The 23,700-nt window shown below is 36.7% G+C and overlaps 1 protein-coding gene across 1 annotated transcript in view; it reads left to right on the plus strand.

Moving 5' to 3' along the window:
• LOC121497722 (MAM and LDL-receptor class A domain-containing protein 1-like) overlaps positions 1-23,700 on the plus strand; it is a 417,847-nt gene that overhangs the window by 234,193 nt on the left and 159,954 nt on the right. The window contains 7 exon segments of the mRNA XM_041767461.1: positions 2,233-2,325; positions 5,153-5,359; positions 5,825-5,931; positions 7,778-8,353; positions 18,934-19,036; positions 22,084-22,210; positions 22,981-23,078. Coding sequence (XP_041623395.1) covers positions 2,233-2,325; positions 5,153-5,359; positions 5,825-5,931; positions 7,778-8,353; positions 18,934-19,036; positions 22,084-22,210; positions 22,981-23,078 — 1,311 coding nt within the window.

The raw sequence follows: 23,700 nt of genomic DNA on the forward strand, positions 1-23,700 counted from the left end.
TTTAAGGTAATAGAAAATTAGAACATCACTTGAAAGGTTTTTCTGAGCCAAGGGGTTTCTTTTTCACATTGACGCCTGTTGAAAGTACCTAGGTAAGAGTCTGAGAATGAGAACAGAATAAAATAAAAGTTGATTTTATTTAGTTGGAGTAAACGCATTTTCTTTTTCATTACTTATGTTGTGAAGCAGGAAAATGTGATATAAAAATCTGTACTTCATAATATACTGTTAACTTAGTGTACAAAAAGCTGTTTAAGTTTAGAAAAGAATTCTGCTTGCTTTTCAAAAAAATGTAAACACATTCTTCTTTTGGTAGAACAGAGGGGAATTAATTAGTCTTAGAGGAAAAAAGAGTACAAATTGCTCTAAGTTATTTTCATAAGATAGAAGTGAAGGGACATGATGAATGCGACATGCCAAGCAGTTTCACTTAAAGCATCTGTGGAGGATTTAAGTGTATCAATGCTAAGTAGCTGAAGTTGGATAGGAAATTATTGAAAGAAAAATTAGTTGTGTGTCCCAGCTTTGTGTAGCTCTAGTTCATCCTGAAGTGACCCAGAAGCTCTCAGCTCAAAATATGTCTACCATGGATGGTTCACTGTCATGTGGAAGTCTTAACGGCTGATATGAATAAGTAATAAAATGAAGTACATTTTAATGGGTTTAGACTATCTTCTGAAATATTTAAGACTTGGAAATTGGAGTAGACATCAGAGGGTAAAGGACTAAGTTGAAAATAGATTCATTTTTAGAAAATGTTGGCTATGAATGAAATAAGTGAAGCCAGGAGATTAATGCTTCTAAGAGTCTGAAAAAGTGTGTCATATGTCATTTGAATTGCAACTAGATGTCACCTTCCAGTGCTGTTTTCTCTCTCACAGTAGAAGGAGGGCACAGACGGTCTCAGAGTCTCAGAGCTCAACCTGAGAAACATTTATGCCACTCTGTATTTTCACTATATTGATACATGAAAAAAATCAATGCATCCTATGGGTAAACATTATGAAAAATATGGTCTATCTTTACTAGAGAAATGTCAAATTAACCTGCATGTTTGTTAAAGAAATTATTATTTCAGAGCATAAAAGCATGGTCACAAATCATAAAGCACAACAACATATGCAAAATTTTGGACTACATTATAGACTTCTATTGCGTATCTTATCTCTTAGTATAAGTAGTACAAGTAGAATGTAATTTTGCATACACTTTGCAACCTGGAAAATTATCATTTTACAAATGCATGACATAGCATGCTCTGGAAGGCACAAAAAGGTCTTTGATAGAATGACAAGAGAGTCAAATAGAAATATAATCTCCAGAAAATAACTGTATTGTTTGGAACTTGGAATGAATTCTCCCATAGAAAAAGATATGTATATAAATTGAGATTGTCCAGAAAAACATATCTGATAACATTGTTTTTTTAAAATATTAAATGTTGGCTTGTCATTATTTTAAAATATTAAGTGTTTTAATATTAAGTGTTTGCGTGCTGTTTCTTTTCTAATGTCATGGAAATATTATAAAATGTAGTAATGTTAGTGGGATGAACATTTAGTAGCTGGCTTTATGAATTTCTATTTAGAATTGTATTTTTGGAGTACAATACTTTCTTTAAGATTTCACTCAAGTGTTTGTCCTGTCCTTACTTTCCATCATAAAAAAATAAGCAGCTTTACCATGTAGACATGCTTTATTTCCTTCTTATTTTTTTTAAAGTTTGTTTTTATAGAGCAGATTTAGGTTCCTAGCAAAATGAGGTGGAGGAGTACAAAGATTTCCCATTTTCCTGCTGTCCACACACATGTACAATCTCCCTATTATCAGTATCCTCCATCAGGGAGGTACCTTTGTTATAAATGATGAACCTGCTTTGGCACATTATCATCACTCAAAGTCCATAGTTTACATTACGGTTCCAGCTTGGGGTTGTGCATCCCATGGGTTGGACAAATGTATGATGACATGTGTCGACCATATGTTATCATACAGAGCATTTTACCTGCCCTAAAAAAATTCTCTGGGCTCTGCCTTTTCATCTTTCCCTGCCTCCATTTTATTGTTCCTTTAAAAAATGTTATATACCTTTTTACCAATACTTTAGGCTTCCCAGTACTTCACATTATACAGGTAGGGTGAACTCTGTTGAAATGTAATGTAAGGGAGTACATATGTAAATATGAGAGTGGAATTTGGGGAATGAGTAATGTTGTTTTACTTGAATCAAAGGAGGAAGAAATATTTTGGACATTCAATACATCAACTGACAGAAAATGGGTGAAAGCAGAGATGTTAATACCAGAAAGCCTGAAGACAGTTAAGGTACAAAATGGAAAAAAAAAAAAAAAAAAAACGAATCTCCTTTTCTATTATAAGTTTAACTTGTAACTTTGCAGTAGTGAATTTTATCATCCATTGTTAAATTTAAATTAGGATTTAAATTAAGGATGTGGATTTGTATATTTGGAGAGAGAAACTGCCTACTTATTTTCATTGTCTGTAGCCTTTCCATGGCCATGTTTGCCCTGAGTAGGAGAGCCAGAGTATGACAACTCCTGTTTAGAGCTGCTTCATTTTACTTGGGCTCCCTTCCTGGCCCCTCCATCCCTATTAGTATACATTGCGAACAAGGAAGCAAATGGCATTATGAAGCAGATAAATAATACATTGGTATTAAAAATCCATAAAGGCTATACAAATGTTTTGAATGCAGTAATTCACATCTTTGAAAAACATGGTTGTATCTGCCTGGGCAAAGATGTATCCAAAATGTACATATGCTCAGTGGGATGCTGTCTCTTAAAAAAAAAAATTAACTTGGGACTTTGTGTTGTATATAGAGTTGAGATTGTGTAGAAAAGTATCTCTGTTAACTTCTTAAAACCTTCATATTAAATGTTCACCTGTCATTTCCTTCTTTTCTAATATCATAGCAATATTGCAAAATGTAGTAATGTCAGTGGGATCAACATTTAAATAGCTGGTATTATTAATTGGAAATCGTAATATATTTTTGAAGTGCAGTATTTTATTTAAAATTCTATTACTGGGCAGCCCCGGTGGCGCAGCGGTTTGGCCTGCAGCCTGGGGTGTGATCCTGGGGACCTGGGATAGAGTCCCGCATCCGGCTCCTTGCGTGGAGCCTGCTTCTCCCTCTCCCTGTGTCTCTGCCTCTCTCTGTGTGTGTCTACGAATAAATAAATAAAATGTAAAAAAATAAAAAATAAAATTCTATCACTTTTGTGATGTATAATGTATAGATATGTTCATGCAGGATTGCGAGTGTAAAATAATAAGACTGATTGTATGTGTGACTCATGAAACCAATTTCATTCCTTTATGGTAATACCACACATATACATTTTGCTAGGTGTTGAGAGGGAGAACCCAAATGATACTGAACTGTAACCATGAAGATTTTTAGAATCCCATTTACTGCTGAGATTGGAATTTCTGAACCATAGCATTTTTCTATTAATCACAGCAAAGTTGAGGTTTATATCATAGCCTATTGAATTAACATTTGACACTATTTTAATTTTCTAAGCTGATATTTATCTTTATAACTTCTGAAAGAGGTACTAAATGATTGGAGTTTCACTCTTTTTATAAAAACTGAATATTAAAGTTTATTTTGTTATTTAACTGAGAAATAAACTGAAATATAAAGACAGTAATTTGGGAGTTATCCTAGATGTCCAGGGGCATATTAAATGTAATTAACTTTCAATAATAGCACCCTTTGGAAATCTAACTTTAAATTCATCAGTTTTTGAAACCGAAACTGTTATCATTTATGCATATCAGATCTCTTGCTGCTATGAAAATATATAGCTGTAGATCCAATAATCTATATATATATTTATATTATGATATTCACTATGGGGAATGTATACAGCAGCATACAAGATTTTCCTATTATTACATATGATTTAAATTTAATATTATTTTCTAGGCTAAATTGTTAAATATATTTGTAATCTGAAACTTGATCTTGAGTAATTCTTAAATATATATACATATATATATATTCCTCATATTTTTGCAAAGGAGAAAAATCTACTCAGATTTTCTATTTTTCATCCTAGTATCTTATTTATATATGAATTACACCTAGTTCATTCATTGCTGTTCAATAGTATTTTCTGTCATAATGGAAAATTTAAGTATCTGCGCTTTCCAGTATGGTAGTCAATAGCCACATATGGCTACTGAACACTTGCAATGTCTCTGGTATTTTTGAGGAACTGAATTTTAATTTTATTTTAGTAAATTTAAATTGAAATAGCCTTTTGTAGCTGTGGCTACTATATTGTTGGGCAGCAGAGAATCAGTTATTTGGTAGAGTCTATTCAGCTCTTCATTTCTCCTCTTCACTCTTGTGTTAGGTAATCATTGCTTTTAGTAGAACCTCAAGAAATATTATTACTTTGAAAATATCTTACATTGGAATAGCAAGTATGGTTGCTTTACTTACTAATACTGTATACCTCCTAAAAAAGCTAGCGATTCAACTGGAGAAAATGAGATTTATTTCTTTTAATTGGCACTTCTTTGTTGGAGAAATTATTTTTGTGAAAATAGATTTTTATATTTATTCTTTTAAATGTTCTATTCTTTTCTTGTGTCCCTTTCTATTTGCCTAGTATTTCCCTACCTGCATTCCAGTGCTAATTTCAGTAGTATAAAACCCAGATGCAGTTATAGCTCTTGGTGTAAAAGTAGTGATAATGCTTATTCTTTTCCCTGAATAGTAAAGAAAGAGAGCCATGAAAATGATGCTCAAGTAACAAGTTTGAAGTCAGGGACAACGCCAGTGGTTAAGTGGCATTTTGCATTTCACTAGATCATGAGTGGTTTCTCAGTAGGCCTCGGTGGATGTACTCTTTCTACTCCTTATAATTTCCCTTTGGAGACATCATATTATAAATTGCTGACTTTTCTTAAGTGTAGGGTTTTTTTTCCCATTCAGACCAATTATGCATGTGAGTCAGGCTTTATGAGTAGGAATTTTATTGGTTGTACTTGCTGGCTGTTTTAACAGGTGTTTTTTTCAATAATTATTAAATGTTTATTCCTTTTTTTTTTTGGAGGAGTCTCTTAAAGGAGATTTTAAACTCATAAATTTTTTATGTTTTGCTTTTTGAAGATTTTATTTGAAGGGACTATATTGAGCCAGAAAGGTTTTATTGGGTTGAATCAGCTCTGGATCTATGCCTGTGCACTTGCCCCTCCAGAAAGCGTTGCTCAGCTGATGAATTCACTTGTACCAGTGGCCAGTGCATTGCCCAAGAATCGGTCTGTGACTCTTGGCGGGACTGTTCTGATGACAGTGATGAAGATCCTGCAACTTGCTGTAAGTGAATTAATGGTTTATTTGTCCACATACTCACATTCATGACTGTGGTTGGATTTAAAAGTCTTTGCTTTCAGTGAGGTAAAGGTAATATGTATGAAATAAAATGAACATTCTCATTCTGAAGCTATTAGTACTACTATTCTTTGTGGGGGTTTCTATGCTAATTTAAGCCTTTGATGCTTTTTGTTAACACTACAAACTCTATTTGTTCAAAAAAGGAATAATTGTGGTGTGTGTGTACTTTGGTTAAAGAGGAAAATGGATGGGAGAGGAAAGCTCTTTATACTTTTCTCTTAGGAGACATATATTATGAATTGCTGACCTTTATTAAAGTATAGGGCGTTTCGATTTTGACCAATTATGTAGAAAGCTGTGGGGAGGGGTAAAAGAGGAAGGGTTGCCTAGAAGGCAGCCATGATGACTATAGAAATCATGTCAATCACGGTTGCTATTCATGACTAGGCAAAATTTAGGTTCAACACCTGCCTTTTAGGACTTTTATGGAGAGTCTTTGATAGGAGTGATGACAAGAAATCTAATTATTATTCCAATGTAGTTGTATCTGAAAGGTAATATAATTTAATTTACAACCCACATGATGGTTCTCATATGAGGTAACTTAGCAACTATGATATTTGTGTCTCTTTGGAAACGATGGATTCTAACTAAATGAATCCAAATCCCATATCACCAAGTGGGTCTTCTTAATTATTAAAAATTTGACATTTATTTTGCTGCACTGTTTTATTTTAGTGATGTATTTTATTGAACAAGAGAAAAATATTGCAACAAGATAAATGTCACCTTTTTAATGAAAAGTTCTTGGTATAAAATGCTTCTGTTGATGGGTATTTTTAATTTCATTAGTTCCTCAGACACCTAATTTTAACCCTAGTTTTAAGCAAAACAATCTACTTCCCAATATGATTTCAGTGGAATTTTTGGGTGCTTTTCTCACTCAAAAAATTATGTGAGGACCATTCATTTTCTCTAATGTGACTGGCAATTTCTTTCCTATGCTTTAAATTTTCTTATAAGCTATTTGGTCCACTTCTTTTGGAGAGATTTATCTTTCTAATGGTTTGAATTATTCTCACTTTCAATAGTTGAAAGTAAATATATTTCCTCTCTTTTCAATTGTACATATTGACACTTAGCTTTTTTTCTCCTCCCCACTCCCCCCTGCAGTGAGGAGGTTCTTTATGCTCTCCTTTTAATTGGTTTTCTTAATCAAATTCCACCTGGACTGTTAGTAGGTGTTTTAGCATTTGATTTCGAATATATTTTCCCATTTCTCTTCCTTTGTTGAAGTTCCACTGGTTACATATTTGGGAATTTTCAAGTGGATTATATGTTGATACCGTTCTGCTATTTGCTTTTTTTTTTTTTTTTTTTTTGAATGAAGGGACAGATGTCCATGCTTATCAACAAGTAGTGTTAGTGTTTAAATTTTCCAACTTATGTAACTTAATTTGAACAAAGAAAACCTGGTGTGCGTGCTTGCTTGAGATCAACTTCCTATAGCTGTTATGAAATGAAAATGTAGCCATTTTACAGATTACAAAACATTTATGTATTTTAATGCATATATATCCATCTATTTTGATGTCAACATGAGTATTTCATGTCAATATTTGTACAGTCGTGTTTGTTTTGAGAAAATTATTTATACAGCAATGGAATTATTAGAATTGATATGACATTACACTATTTTCTGCACTAAGATATTTAATACATTTGTACATATCTACACATGCTTATATATATTTTTACCAAATAGGAGAAACTTCCCTTTGAAATTTAAAACCACTTTGAAACATTCTACACATATTGTTTTCTAAAAATATTTTATTTATTTATTCATTCACTTGAGAGAGATTGAATACACAAGCAGAGGGGTAGAGGGAATCCGCAGACTCAACCCTGAGTGGGGAAGTCAATGCGGGGCTGATCTTTATTTTATTTATTCATGAGAGACCCAGAGAGAGAGGCAGAGACATAGGCAGAGGGAGAAGCAGGCTCCCTGAGGGGGACCCCGATTCCTGACTCCATCTCAGGATCCTGGGATCATGCCCTGAGCTGAAGGCAGATGCTCAACTACTGAGCCACTCAGGCGTCCTTCTACACGTACTTTTAAATTTTTGTTTTACAAATTGACTACGTAATGCAGACTTTTGTTATAAACAGAATTCTTAAGTTCATCAAGTGGATGAAACATGCTTCTATACCGTCTTTCTGACCTTTCAAAGAAGCTAAAACGCCCGTAACTTTCTCCAAAGAGCATCGCTATAGTACCAAACGATAGATTCTAAAAAGTTGAATTGAGGCATAATTGCCTTACAACGAATACGCACAAGCAACGCCTGCAGTTCGTGGAGCCTGGAGGCCCCCTGATCCTTGGTGTCCCTGCCTTAGGGAGGAAGGACACTTAGCGTGCGCTTGGCGGGGGACGCGGCGGGGCCCCGGGGGGCGAAGGTTCGAGAAGCTCGGGCGCCGGGGCGGGGCTAGGGCCGCACCTGCCTCCCCGCAGCGGGCGGGCGACCGGGGGGGCACCCTCTGGCCGCAGGTGAGCGCTCCGCGCGCTCCCCCTCCCGCCCCGGGCCGCGCCCGAGAAGCAGCGCCGCGAGACCCCGCAGGGCAGCCCCTCCCCGAGCCGCGCCCCCGCGCCCCGAGCGCTCCGCCGCGCCTCCTCCGGGAAGGCGGCGAGACTGCGGGCGAGCGAGCGCGGGCCGGGGTGCGGGGAGCCCGGGAGCCCGGTGACGCAGGGAGCCGCCCCCCTCCCCACGCGCGCGCGAGACGTGGAGACCCCCGCGCCCCCAGTTCCCAGGGCACCGAAGGGCGGTTACCGCTGCAGGGACCGCAGCATCCCGTGGCGGGGAGGCGGGGAGGCGGGGAGGCGGGGACTTTGCAGGACTTGTCAGAAGCCTTAGGACGCCTCCCAGGGGAGATCTCCCCTGTCAAAGTTGTAGACAGACTAGATGCTCCTGCTCAGTAAAACTTCGCCACTCAGGCCCCAGAAGTCCCCATCATGGAGATGTGTGTGGGAGTCCCAGGGGCCACCTGAAAGTGACAGCACTTTCAGCCTCAAACACACCATTTAAATGAACGTGGAAAACGTTCCTGCAAAACGGGCGTTAGAGAGCAGAAAAGTGACTTTTTTTTTCTTTTTTCATACCCCTTTTCTGCCTTTTCAGAAAATCGTGTATGAAAGGCCGTATTTTTGCAGCACAGCTTTCAATAAAAGCATTGCAAAATAATTGGGGGGATTCTGGAGACCCTGAATCGAATCCCACGTCGGGCTCCCGGTGCATGGAGCCTGCTTCTCCCTCTGCCTGTGTCTCTGCCTCTCTCTCTCTGTGTGTGTGACTATCATAAATAAGTTAAAATAGGTTAATTTTATGCCATCAATGTTTTATCACAAAAAAAGAAAAAATATACATCTTTTTCAGTTGTGGCAGGGAAAAAAACTATTTTTTTTTCCAAAAAAAAAAAAAAGGAAGGATAGACAGATTTATGTTCAAATCAAAATTGTGTGGGAAATTCTGGAGGATAAAAAAGTTCTTTTAATTGTAGGAATTTTTTAGAGCTTTTAAAATGCTAATACACTTCAAGTCAGGCTCCACTCTCAGTGTGGAGTCGGCTTGAAATTCTCTTTCCCTCTCCTACTTACCCCTGCATGTGTGTGCCTACTCTCTCACTCTCTTGCTTTCTAAATAAATATTTTTTAAAAGATTTAAAAAAGAAAATGCTGTAAAAATGGTGACACTTTACAGAAGAAATTGGTACAATATTCAAGTGAAAGTTGGTACAGTATTCAAGGGAAAGACTCTTAAACTAAGAATCCAGTGCAGTGCATTTAATGTATTCTGTGATGCTGTCTCTGAATTTTTTTTATTTTGAAAAAAATTGTGCTAAAAATTTCCTATTTCATATATATATATATATATATATATATATATATATACACATATATATGAGAAAAGATCCTGTGGTTTCTCAATAAATATTAACAAAATGTTTATATCATATTAAGACCTAGTATATGCTTATTGAATGGAACATTCTCCATTTATCCCTATACATATTTTTTCTAATATAATAGAAAATTGATTTACTTCTGAACTAGAGGATTCATAAATATTTTAATTTTCATGATCCAGAAGAATTTCCCCAGCTACGAGAGTGAATTTTTTCTCTCCTGCCAATATAATGCAGTGGTTAAATATGCAAGAGAAAGCTTTGTCATAATTTTAAAATATTACTCAAGTGAACTCAGCAAAATTTCACTAAAATTATGAATGGTGGCATTTCTCATGCTCTGATTAGAAATTGTGAAGTGTGTTCTACAATCACAGAAAGTTAAAAGCAACAAAATAATCAAAATCACTGTTTGTAATGAATATATCTACTTATGAATTGATGCTTTTTTAGATTTTATAGACAGGTAGCATTTATTCTGTATGGCATAATCAGCATTTATTAGTGGCCAGAATGTGTCATTAATGACACATTGGATCTCCTGGTTTTCTTCAGATATTTATAACTACACTTTAAACTTTTTGAATTATGTAGGGAAACTTTAATGGAAGAATCTAAACTTTGGTGACTGAAATTTGATATATATTTTATAGTGCAGTTAGGTTCTAGAATATTTAGTTTTAAAAAATGTCCTTTGAAGTATATTAAGATAAATGTCATTATCTCATAGCTGAGCAATTCACCAAGATTTTTATAGAGATGACTGCATCGTTTTGCTTTCATATATTTTGAAGGTGATGGATTTTAAAAACTAATTTTCATTTTTCAAAGGACAGGGTGTTGCATGTTTTGTGGGAAGTGCAATGATTGACATTTTACCTGGTGAAATATCTGGATAGTTAAATCAACTTTTCTTCTAAAGCCACACTTCAACATTGATCCAATCCAAAGTTATTTTGTCTTGACATCTTCGCATCTTTGCAGTTCAGTGACCTAGGTACAGTTGTGAAGAGCCTGTGGAAGGATTTGGTGATGCTTGGGTCATGTTGTACTTTCCATACATGCTTACTGGCCTTATTGCCATTTCCGTACGCTGCCTCATTGAGGAATACGGCGGTTACTTCTAACTTCAGTGGTCACCTGCGGTGCATAAGATTGTTATTTGCACAGATTTATTTCTTTTGTGTATTAATATACAGTTTTTTCAAAAAAATTATTTATTTGAGAGAGGGAGAGAGAATGAATGGGGGAGGTGTGAGAGGGAGAGAGAGAATCTTAAATAGACTCCCTGTTGATCGTGGAGTCCCACATGGGGCTGGATCTCACCATCCTGAGATCACAATCCTAGCTGAAACCAAGAGTCGGATCCTTAACTGACTGAGCCACTCAGAATCCCCCAATGTATAATTTATTGACCCCCAACTGAGCAATATTGAATTTATCAGCTGAATAGGAACACTTGAGAGGAAAAAAAAAAAGAAGAGGTATTACTTATTATGCTGGGACAATAGGCATAAACTGTGGTGACCCAGATGTGTGGTCACCCTACCCATGGAAGATTTTCTTCTTCTTTTTTTTTTTTTTTTATGGAAGATTTTCTATTCCAGGAAAGTGTACTCCAGGGAAGAAAGGTACCCTTGGAAGTAGGTGGAAGGGTTTCTTGATCAGGTCCAAAACCAAGTATTTGGAACCTTTAAGCACATTTCAGAGGTCAGATATATATTTTGAGTCTTGAGTATTTCTGCACTCTACCAATTGACTTAGAAGAGGCAAGGTTCATAGAGAACCAAGGAACAAGACCAGAGGATTTTCCTGATGCCCAGAGAGACCATCACAGCTGGTATTTGGTGATTAAGTCTATGGCAAAAAAGAGAAGAGAGTCTTCTTTGAAGAGTAATTTTTTGTCAGTGATATCCTATAAACCCTGTAGGCAGAGCTGAGTAAAGAAAATCACATTCCGAAGCAATAGATTTTCAGCTAGGTATATGGGTGAGTGACATTTCCTTGTATATTGATTCACCATTAGGTGATACACAACATTTTTTCATTATCATACTGCACTTAATTCATGTTTATTTTGGGGGAAATCTATTTAAAGGAGAATAAAGTATTTGCTTGTAAGGAAAAAAAATAGTATTCTATATCCATTATATGACTAGCTAAACAAGCATGGCTCTGAGATCTAAAGGTTGACATGTAAAGAAATTTTAAGTGGCAGTATTACTTGCATAGTGGACTTGAGTGTTTTAAGAATTGCCATGTTAGTAATGAACTATCTTGTCGTGAAACCAGGTGTCCCTGTTTATAGAAATTTGAAGATCCTTTGATAGTTAAGATACAATGAGCTTACTCATTATAATGGTCAAATTGGTCATATTATAATTTTTTAAAAGATTTTATTCATTTATTTGCTTACTTATTAGAGAGCCTGAGTGAGGGGAGGGTGTGCAGAGAGGGACAGAGAATCTCAAGCCGACTCTGAGCCAAGCCTGGAGCCTGATGCAGGGCTCGATCACACAGCACTGAGATCATGACCTGTGCCAAAATCAAGAGTTGGTCACTTAACAAGTTGAGTCCCCTGGGTGCCTGAATTTGGTCACATTATTTAAAATTGAAAATAATAGGAGCAGGCATATGATGATGGAATCCCTGGTTTCAGGAGGCTTCATAGTATATAAGCTTTGGTGTCAGACATTTTAAAGCCTGGATGTTCCATTTACTAAATTTACCACAGACAAGTTGCTTAGAGCAGCTTTTCTCTTTAGCGGATGATTACACTTACTGTGGAGGGTATTTGAAAGGTCTAATGGTAATATATGTTAAAAAAAAAAAAAAAACTACAACCCACAAACCTGGCACATACTGGGAACTTCTGGTAACATGTCTATTGTTCTTATTACTAAAGATAGCATTTTGATCCTAGGGAGCTTGTTAAGACTTTGGATATAGTCTGGCCAAGAATTATTTTGTCCCCTTTCTCCCAGTGTTGTAAAATAGCTTATGCATGAAAAGGAATATAGGGGTGGTGGAAGGGGAGGAGGGTGGGGGATGGGGGTGAATGGGCGATGGGCACTGAGGGGGGCACTTGACGGGATGAGCACTGGGTGTTATTCTGTATGTTGGCAAATTGAACACCAATAAAAATAAATTTATTATTAAAAAAAGAAATAATTTTTTACATTGTACTGATTTATTCCCCAAGCTATTATCTAAGATAGCCTGATACTATGATTCTTATTTCAGTCAAAGGGAATTTAAACACATAAAAACTAAATCCTCAAAAGCACACATCGAGGTTTTAGAATTTCTAGGTTACTGCTCAGTCTTGCTACCGTATCTCACTAATTTGGTGGCGAAACTGGTAAAGACCCATGAAACTAATAACCCCAAACACCCACTTAATCTAGAACTAGTTCCTCTTTTCTTGAGTTATTTCTTTGCATTATTTTTTTCTTCAAGTTTTTATTTAAATTCTAGTCAACATAGTGTTATTAGTTTTAGGTGTAGAATTTAGTGATTTATCGCTTACACTACTCAGTGCTCATCACAAATGCCCTCCTTAATCCCCATCACTTGTTTAACCCCCATGCCCCACCCACCCTCACTTTGTTCAGCGTCTGCTTCCTGCTTTGCCTCTTTTTTTCCCCCACCTTATGTTCATCTGTTTTCTTAAATTCTACATATGAGTGAAATCATATAGTATTTGTCTTTCTCCGACTGGCTTACTTTGCTCAGCATAGTACTCTCTAGTTCCATCCATGTCATTAGAAATGGCAAGGTTTCAATCTTTTTTCATGGCTGAATAATAGTTCAGTGTGTGTGTGAGTGTGTGTATGTATATACCATATATTCTTTAAGCATTCATCAGTCAATGGACATTTGAGCTCTCTCCATAATTTGGAAACTGTTGATAATGCTGCTATAAACATCGAGGGGCTGGTATCCCTTCAAATCAGTATTTTTGTGTCCTTTGGGTAAATACCAAGTAGGGCTATTGCTGGATCCTAAAGGTAGTTCTATTTTTAACTTTTTGAGGAAACTCCATATGTTTTTGTGTGTGTGTGTGTGTGTGTGATCAAAGAAACTTAACTATTTCCCAACTATTTAGTTGTGTATTAAGAGGCAAACAAAAGCAAGGGTCAGAGTATCTAATTTACCTGCATTTCCAAAGTGCCTAGACTTTTTTTTTTTTTTTTTAAGATTTTATTTATTTATTCTTGAGAGATAGAAGGAGAGACAGAGCCAGAGACACAGGCAGAGGGAGAAGCAGGCTCCATGCACCGGGAGCCCGACGTGGGATTCGATCTCGGGTCTCCAGGATCGCGCCCTGGGCCAAAGGCAGGCGCCAAACCGCTGCGCCACCCAGGGATCCCGACTTTTTTTTTTTTTTTTTTGAGAAACTGTTAAAATAGCATAAGGGAATGAATACCAAGGTGCCAGCCACAAACTATTCAGCTGTCCAGAATCCATACCGCTCTTTCAAATGGATCTTTTTAAAACTACTAACTCGGCAGGCGAATCTTGTTAGTCTTGGCAGATGAATCAGTTAACTCCCTGAAAAGCTGTAGTTTCACCTTGCAACTCTAAGTACAATAGAGATGGCCAGCTAGGATGAAATGTTCCAGACTTTTAGTTAGAAGCATATAGAAGGGTGATACCTCACCCAACACATGGAAAGTTATGCTTTTGGAAAAAGTAAAGCTATTCGGATAATCAGAAAACATTTATTATAAAGTGAAATGATCATTCAGCCCTCCAGAGTTGATTGGCTAATATGAAATCAGTGTTTCAGGAATTAAGTTTCCTACCTAATTTCTCTTCACTGGTTTTCCATGTGGAGCAGCAAATCATCTCATGTGTGACTTTGAGTCTGGTTTCTGCAGCTGGGAGCCATTTCTCACAGAATAGTCACACTGGGAAGTCACGAAAGGATTGGCCAGTGGAGAGAACCACCTTCTGGATGCTGATCACATGGCAAACACAAGTCATGATAGGATATTTTCCTCCTAAAAAACATTTTGTTGCCTTTCTTTCATGTTGCCAAATGATGATACTATCCGTTTTCATTTCTAGTTATAGACCATATGCGTGAGACTCTGGTGTGTCTTGCTGGAAACTCTCCAACATGATAATTTGAAATTAATTGGGTTTCCTGAAAAGAGTATTATTTCAATAACCAAGATTTTTGTTGTCTCACTTTTTACAAGGTTGGGTTGAAGACATGGCGAGGGGGGCAGGTCTTCCGATAATTTCCTCTAATTGCCAAAACTCATGTACAGTAGCCTTGCTTTCTTTTTGGAGCAACCCAATTTTTGCAAAACAGGAAAAAATAGTTTAATCTTCTTTCTGGAAATAGAGAACAGAGGTTTAGCACTATCTATAAAAATAAATCGACAAATACTTGAATGCAATGTAATCACTCTGAAAGCTTCTTTGTAACAATCTTCTTTCTCGTGTATTTTTTAAAAAATATTTTTATTTTTTAAAATTTTTATTTATTTATGATAGTCACAAAGAGAGAGAGAGAGGGGCAGAGACACAGGCAGAGGGAGAAGCAGGCTCCATGCACCAGGAGCCGACGTGAGACTCGAACCCAGGTCTCCAGGATCACGCCCTGGGCCAAAGGCAGGTTCTAAACCACTGCACCACCCAGGGATCCCCTTTCTCATGTATTTTTAACCACCATTACAATTTTTACATCGCTTCTTAAAATAGAGCAAAGGACACATAACATTTCAATAAGGATTTGTGAATCTCCAAGGAAATCGGAAGGGTTTTGTTCTTTTTCTAATTTGTGTGGATGTCATTGCCTAGGTACAGGAGTCTCATATTAACTTTATAATAATACAACTGTACTGTCGATCTTCTTTAAGCTCATATAGCTCCCTTGGAGATTATTCTATTTATTTCTCCTTTGAGATTTCCAAAGAGGTATGCTTGAACTAACAGTGTTGACAGTATTTTAAATTACAACCATTGGAAACTGAAGTTGGTGGGGAAGCATGCAAGGGAATAGGGAGTGAGACTTTGGCCATCCATCTGTTGTCTAAAACTGTAAACCCAGTTTAGTTGACAAGGCTGTAAGGTCCTAATTTTTCTTTTTGTACCAATGAACCTTATTTTTTTAAGATTCTGTGGTGGATTAAAGTGTGAATCAGGACTAATTATTGGAACTCTAAGTTAATAGTCCATTTTCCTCAAGCTGATATACTGTTTCTTTTTCTTTTCTAAAACCAATTACTGAGAATATATCCTATATTAGACCTGGGGTGCACAGATGGAAGCTATTCTCCCTGCCTTTGGGGTGGTCTGAGGGCTAGTAACCAAGGCAAATAAATGAGGATTTGCAATAAGATATAATAAATGTTTTATATGAGATGGAGGGTGACTCAGGTGAAATCAAGATGCTTTCCTGAAGGAGGTGACTCCTGAACTGAGCATGAAGGGAAATGAGAAGTTGCCAGAAAGGGTGAAATAAGGAAGGAGAGCTGCCAAGGGAGATGTTCTAATTGAGGGAATATGCTAGAAGAGGATGGGAGAGTTGCAGGTGGTTCTAGTTGAGAGACACATGCTTGGGCAGAGTACAGAAATGATGAAGCAGGCGAGGAAAGGGGAATTACAGAGGGCTTAGGAATGTGAAATTTCTCTGGAGGACCATGGTGACCATTCAGTCTATGAAAGCATGTGACCAATTAGTTTTGCTCTAAAAGGCGGAGTTGCAACACTTTCTGTAAGGCCGGAAGCATGTCGATGATCCTGCAAACGAAGCTTCTCCAGTGGCTCAGAGGCTGGGACTTGGCTTGGTGGGGGGTGGGGGGTAGAAGGCTGCAGTTAAGAAGCGTTTTTTATTTTGCATATTTATTTTATTTATTCATGAGAGACACAGAAAGAGGCAGAGACATAGGCAGAGGTAGAAACAGGCTCCCTGTGGGGAGCCTGATGTGGGACTCGATCCCAGGACCCCATCATCACAGCCTGAGCTGAAGGCAGGCGCTCAACCACTGAGCCAACCAGGCACCCCTGCAGTTATGATTAAGAGGTGTCCGGGAAGAGTGAGACGCTGAGACCAAGGGCCATCCTCATTGGGAGCTTGCCTGTTGGTGTGTTCAGATTGGCCCTGCACCTGGGTCCCTGGGAGAGATGGGCTTGCTGTTTGGGAGCCATGAAGCTCTGCCTTTGGCTAAATGGCTAAGTGTGACTCTTTCTACATGTATGTTTATCAAAGTGTTGGGAGTGGGCTGTGTTACAAATAAATCAGTTTTCTGTTAAAAAAAATAATCTTGCTGAGATGAGGGGAATAGAGAGTGTGCAAGACTTGGGTAGAAAACCATGAATGGGTGGAAGTCCTAGGGAAACCATATACAGGGCTAAACCAATGCAGTGATTCTAGAAGCTATTCAGTGCCTATGGTGGCCTTAGGAGACGTCTCCCACAGCAGGGTGGCAGAGAGCACTGGTTGCCCAAGGCTAAGTCAGGATGTTGTTGACATTGCACAAATCTGCTAAATGCCTTTGTACTCTTTTTTTTTTTTTTCCAGCTAGAAAATAGGGAAAATCAAAGTATCCTTTAGGTAAAATTATTATGCGGATTAAATGAAGTAATGCCTGGGAAGGTTTTTTGTAGAGTAAAAGCCTATTCAATGTTAAAAGCTATTTGTTGTGCATTCTGGTCAGAAAACTAGGAATACCACCAGGACTTTGGCAATTAGAAAACATTTATAAGCAGTCTTCTGACATCTTATAATTACTGTTTAATGATGATTTATGCTAAAAATGATTCTAAAAGGTCCCCTTTGTTAAATATTGAAGGATGCATTTTTCTTTATCTGTGATATAAACAATGTTAACAAGTAACAATAAACTGATAGAACTAGGGATGGCTTTTAAAATTGAAAGTGAGAGCAGCAAAGAAATTACAGCTGTTCTCTAGAAAGGGTAAATCAGGGGCATCTTGGTGGCTCAATGGGTGAGCATCTACTTTGATCCAGGTTGTGATCCCAGGGTCATCGGATGGAGTCCCGCATCAGACTCCCCAGAAGGGAGACTGCTTCTCCCTCTGCCTATGTTTCTGCCTCGCTCTCTGTATCTCTCATGAATAAATAAATAAAATCTCAAAAAAAAAGGGGGCCACATCAGGGAGTACCTCGGCCATCCAGTCTGTTCTTCTTCACCTATCATTGTCGTTATCAAACTTAAAGATGATCACTAGTGGTCTTACATCATAAATGAGGAGGGGAAAAATCAGTACCAGGAAGTGCAAGGACAAATGAAGTGGGAATTCTGGGAGAAAGGCAGCAGGGTCAGACTCATGGTTCCCACATTTAAGACTGTAGACTTATATCGACCTATTATGTTCTTAGACATTTGTGTCTGTGGGTTACAGCTCTTTAAAAACCTGTTTAATAGTCAGTATTTTTCCTCCTATATGTACACTCCTAAATGTAACTTTATGTAAGAGATGAACAGCTTGACATTATCTAGCTCTTCTTTTTAGGGTAAAATCTTGATTTTTCTAAACTTCTTTCTTTGGTTGGTTCTTATTTTCCAGTTCTTAGTTGTTACCTTATTAAATATCCAAACAGGCAACTCATGTTAATTATCTTGGACTTTTATCTATGCTCATGCCCACATATGTATATATAATAGATATGTATACATTTAAAGTTATAGGTATTTTGGCGACTGTTTGTTTTTACCAAAGAATGAGATCTTATTGTAGCTATTATCTCTATCTTGTTTCCTTTATTAAAATAGCTCATGGCAATTCCTCCAAGTCATCAGTCCTTTTGTATTTTACTTTTTCTGTTTTTTATATATATTTAATGTATTTATATTATAATATTTATATTATAACATATTATATAAATATTTAAATTATATAATATATAATTTAATTATATAATATATAATGATATATATTTTTATTAGTGGTGTGACCTCTTGGAAGACTTTATTATGGGAAGGGCATTACAAAAATGATGGCACAGCCTGCCTCCTTCAGTATCAGGGACCCTGCCATTCATGGCACCCCACCCAGGTATCTGAGGGCCTTGTCCATCTGTTAAAGTATAACTTAAATGCAATAAAATTCAACCTTCACTGAGTTTGAACAAACATACATAATTGTGTAACCATCAGAAAACTCTAGATACAACAGAGTTCCATTCCTCCCTCCCAAAGCTTAGTAGTCCACGTCTGTCTCATTTCCAGCCACTGACATCCACTAATCTGATTTCTATCCCTATGGTTTAGCCTTTTCCACAACGTCCTATACATAGGATCCTGCAGTATGTGGCCTTTGGAGTCTATCTGTCTTGCAGTTAGCTGAATGGATTCGAGACTCATCCATGTTGTTGACTGCAGTGGTAGTTCCTTCCTTTTTGACTGCTGAGTAGTAATCCATTACATCGATAAAGCACAGTTTGTTTATCCATTGATCAGTTGGAGGGTATTTGGGTTCTTCCTAAATGTTGGTCACTACGAATATTCTGCAAAATTTGCATACAAGTTTTTGTTTGGACATAAGTTTTCATTTGACTTGAGTGCTCCATCCAATCCCTTTGTATAATTTTTTTTTTTTCATTTTGGTGATAGGTACAAGAGCCTTCCATTTCTGGCCCATTGTGACCTCTGGGAAATGTTCCAGTGGCCCATTTCAGATAGTTTTCTCACGTCCATGCGCTGGTCAGTTGCTCAGGTGGGGATTTGGGGAAAGAGGAGACTCTGCAGATCTCTGGACCCCTCTCTCTTTGCAGCCCTGTCATCCTGGTATGCTGCCTTATGAACTCTAGTCACTTGAGTCTCCCCAAAGTAGCACCTCCATCTTTTCAACTTAAAGACACCACCATACTCCTTCTGGCTCCTACCTTTCTACATAGAGCTAGAAATTCTATTTAGGTGGTAAGCTAGGGAAATAGTGTGGCTTAGCTCATTGTTTTTCCTCTCTGAGAGATCATTATCCTGTGTTCCTATATTTTCATTGCGCTACATAAACCAATGTCTAATGCATCGTGTATGGGTGTCTTTTTCTGTGTGTTTTGTTTTATTTTTGGCTAGTTCAAGACTACTGAATCTTGTCCCTGATACTCAACATTGCCTAGAAGTGGAAGCAGCCTAATTTGTTGCTTGCTTAAATTCTTTGGTCTGGATATGGCAAAATGTATCTATCCTATTGAGTGACAATATCATGAGAGTGCTGCAAGATCCATTCTTGTACACATTTTCTTATATAGGATGCTTTCATTTCCACGCAGTAAATGACTATGACTGGCACTATATATTTTTAAGATGTACTTTCCCCTTAAATCTTAATACTTAAAATTCCACTAACGAAATAGGAGTGCCTTTTTTCATTTGTCTATCAGCAGTAGGCATTATATTCTCTAAAATTCTTCTAATCTGTGGGTATAAAGTGATTTCTTATTTGTAACCCTTATATTTTATTGACAAATGATCTTTTCAAATGTCTCTAATTTCTCAGTTTATTTAGGTCATCTCTAATTTCTCTAAATGTTCTGAAACTTTTGGTGTGTAGATTTAAAAAACACTAATTTTTTTTAGGTTTTTGATATGCTTACAGCTATTATAAGTTATATTAACTTTTTTGGTGTTGCTATTATATAGAAATGCAATTATATTTTTAAATATTGATCTTGTATCCAATAACTGCTAATTTTATTATAGTTAAGAGTGTGTGTGTATATATATATATATATATAATTTTTAAAATTTTTTACTTTCTAGGTTCACAATTATTTTTTCTGCAAATGATGATTTTTATTTCCTTGTTTCTAAATCTTAAGCCTTCTGTTTTTGTTTCATTGAACTGGCTAGTGACTCTGGACAAATGTTAAATACAACTGATGATAGCTGCTATACTTCTTATTTCAGAAGAAAATTTTCAGTAATTCAACCTTAAGTGCTATATTTGCTGAAAAATTGTTTCGCTTTATTAGATAAAAACGTTCCCTTCTATTCATAGTGTATTTTTGTGTGTGTATATATGAGCCTATGTTAAAATTTGTCAGATTTTTTTCTGTATCATTATAATCATATGATCATCATTATCTTTTGTGTTTGTTCATAAGGTGAATTTTTTAAAAATTAAACCACCTTTGCATTTATGAACCAAATCTTACTTGGTTTTGTTTATGGTATTCATGATTTTTATTATATATGATAATATTGGTTCATGATATTTGTATCTATATCTATAAATCTGGTTTCTACATGTTTTCAGATCATGTAGAGTCCCTTCTAGACCATTGCATTAAAAGCAGGTGCTGGGATCCCTGGGTGGCGCAGCGGTTTGGCGCTTGCCTTTGGCCCAAGGCGCGATCCTGGAGACCCGGGATGGAATCTCACATCGGGCTCCTGGTGCATGGAGCCTGCTTCTCCCTCTGCCTATGTCTCTGCTTCTCTCTCTTTCTCTCTCTGTGACTATCATAAATAAATAAATATTTAAAAAAAATAAAAGCAGGTGCATGCTTTGCAAAAGGTAAGGTTGTGGTTGGCACGGACAGTGTAATGCATGGAGGCTGACCCCCTCATTCTTTAATTAGTGTACTATGTAGTCATGTCACCCTTCTGGGTTTGTGGGTGTACAGGAATTTATTTTTTTTTTAATTTTTTTTTGTGTACAGGAATTTTACATGGAACAATTCAGATTACCAGGAACAATCTCCTTGATATACTATTATCCCATTGTTCTCTTAGTATATTCTGCATAGAAGACTTATAAGAAAGTAAATCCAGAGACATTTTCCTAGAAGTCCTTTTGTTTTCTAAATATTAAAATTCTCTTAGGATTTTATTTAGCTTTCAAATACATTTTCATTAAATTAATATTTTAATATCTTTTCATCTAAAACTATGTTATTTCTATTTAATCAGAGGGTTTATGGTCTTCCACAAGTTTTTATAATTTTCTTCATTAAAGTTCTGTTCTTTTCTTGTTAAACTTATTCAAACATATTTTTTTGTATTGCTGTAACTGTGAGGAGAATATTTTTCACCATTTCTAAATCTAGGGTCTTATTCTAAAGTTAAAAAAATAATATCTGTTTCTATTTACTTTACCAAATTCTCTTATTAATACTTGTAATTATTTAAAAATAGAAGCCTTGGGAGTTTCTACTTTTACTATTTTATTATTGGCAAAACATGAGAACTCTATTTTCTATTATGTTTACTATAATTTATTATTTTCAAGACTATCAGATTCACTAGGCCTATAAGACAATGTTAGTCTAAGGTAATATCTGTAATTAATAAGGATAGAAATCTCTGGTTTCTTATTTAATTAAAATAGCTCTGTTGTTTGCCATTTGGGATATTATTTTGGAGTTGATCTTAGTCTTCATTTAATTGTTTACTTTTAATATTTCCTTTTGTTTAAATTGGGAATGGCTATTTTTTTCTTCAGTCTTCTCATTATTTGTTGATCTGAGTCTGATTTTACCCTTTGATTTGTTGATCTGATTGACTATGTTGATAGAGCAGCTAAATTAAACTCAGCTTCCATTCTTGGAAAGCTCTGATTAGTCAGGACATATTTTTTATAAGGATCTCAAATGTAATTGATAACTTTATAATTAGAATTTTATATCTATGGTCATGAGTGACATTACTCTGAAGTTTATTTCTTATTTTTCCATTTCCCTAATTTTTTTTTTTTTATGATAGTCACAGAGAGAGAGAGAGAGAGAGAGGCAGAGACACAGGCAGAGGGAGAAGCAGGCTCCATGCACCGGGAGCCCGACGTGGGATTCGATCCCGGGTCTTCAGGATCGCGCCCTGGGCCAAAGGCAGGCGCCAAACCGCTGCGCCACCCAGGGATCCCGGTGTTGGGAATCTTACAGCTCATATAGAGGTACCTGGCTGATGCAGTCAGTAGAGCATGTGACTCTTGGTCACAGGGTCATGAGTTTAAACCCCACATTGGGTGTGGAGCCTACTTTAAAAAAGCCCATATAAACTGGTTCTATTTTTTAATTCAGAGATGATACTGCTCATTTGCAACTTTGATTGCTTGGTTAAACAGGTGGTGGTAGCTATAAAATAATACAGTTTATTTTGGAAATCCTTTCCTTTCTGTGTAGTGAGCATTGCCCTGTATCTAGGAAAATCACTTTCTGAATATGGTATTTTTCAGTCAAAATACTGTGCTTTCCAAGTTGTGTATCACTTCCTGATTATCAAAGGGCAGAATCAGGCCTTGACATTGTTCCACATAACCTTCCTTGTAAATTTTTAATATTCAATGAAACTACCCCTGACAGCAGTTCCCAATGTGTGATCTTTTGAGCTGCTAAGAGATGTTATCCCCCTGTACATTTGCCATGAGCACATCCACTGTAGTTAAAATCTAAAAGCAGTTATTTTGTTAACGCTCAGATTAGATCTTTAATTAAGCTTTCATCCCCAGTAGCACAGACAACAATGTGAAACACGTAAGCCCCAGGAGAAACCAAACTCATTCCACAGGCTCACGTCCTTTGTGAAGAAACTTAAAAATAATGCTCTCATGAGAATTTCATGAGGGCATGTTGAATATCTAATTATAAGCTTACAAGCTTCATTTAATTTGATTTCAGAATTTATATCCATGTGATTTTTCCTTTTTTTTTTTTTTTTTGGTAGGATCATTCATTTGTTTTAGATCACATCAATCTCCAAGAGTGACCAAACTTGGAAGTCCTATTCTTATAAAAGCACTCACTGCTTCCACCCCATGTCAGGTAACCAGTTGTTGGAATTTCCATTGGCCATTCTGTGGTGTAAACTGTTAGGTGTGGGTTACTTATGCCAGTAAATGCCTGCTATGTTTTACTGCCATTTTCATGATGAACTGAGGATTTATATGAGCTATTTCAACATGAAATGTCATGTCCTTCCAAAGACCATTTGCAACATATAACTTAAATGGTTCTTTTTTGGGGCCTATCAAAGAATATTTCTGTCATTTTGTATTCTTCCCATATAGTCCTTCTAGTAATCCAAAGCTGTGGCTACATATTGCCAAAACTGCTGATCATTTTGGCCACAAGTTTAATTATGTAAAATAAAATAAGCCAAACAAGGGCTTGCGGAAAGTAAGATGAAAAGGGGAATAAAGATGGATTAAGTATGTGCAGAAAAAATTTATTACATTTTGTGAAATTTTATTTTTTTTTCAGTTAGTCTTGGCGGTGCCCAGTAAACATAGACCATACAGACTCTGTCCATTCCGCCAGCACAATAGAGAGTAGAAAGCAAAGAAGGGCTTCTGAGTCAGGCCGACTTGGTTCAAACCTCAGTTCTGCCACAGATTATATTTACTCTGAGGCTCTGTGTCTGCACTGGAAGCATAATATTAGTGTA

Source organism: Vulpes lagopus, chromosome 8 (assembly GCF_018345385.1).
Source record: "Vulpes lagopus strain Blue_001 chromosome 8, ASM1834538v1, whole genome shotgun sequence".
NCBI lineage: Eukaryota > Metazoa > Chordata > Mammalia > Carnivora > Canidae > Vulpes > Vulpes lagopus.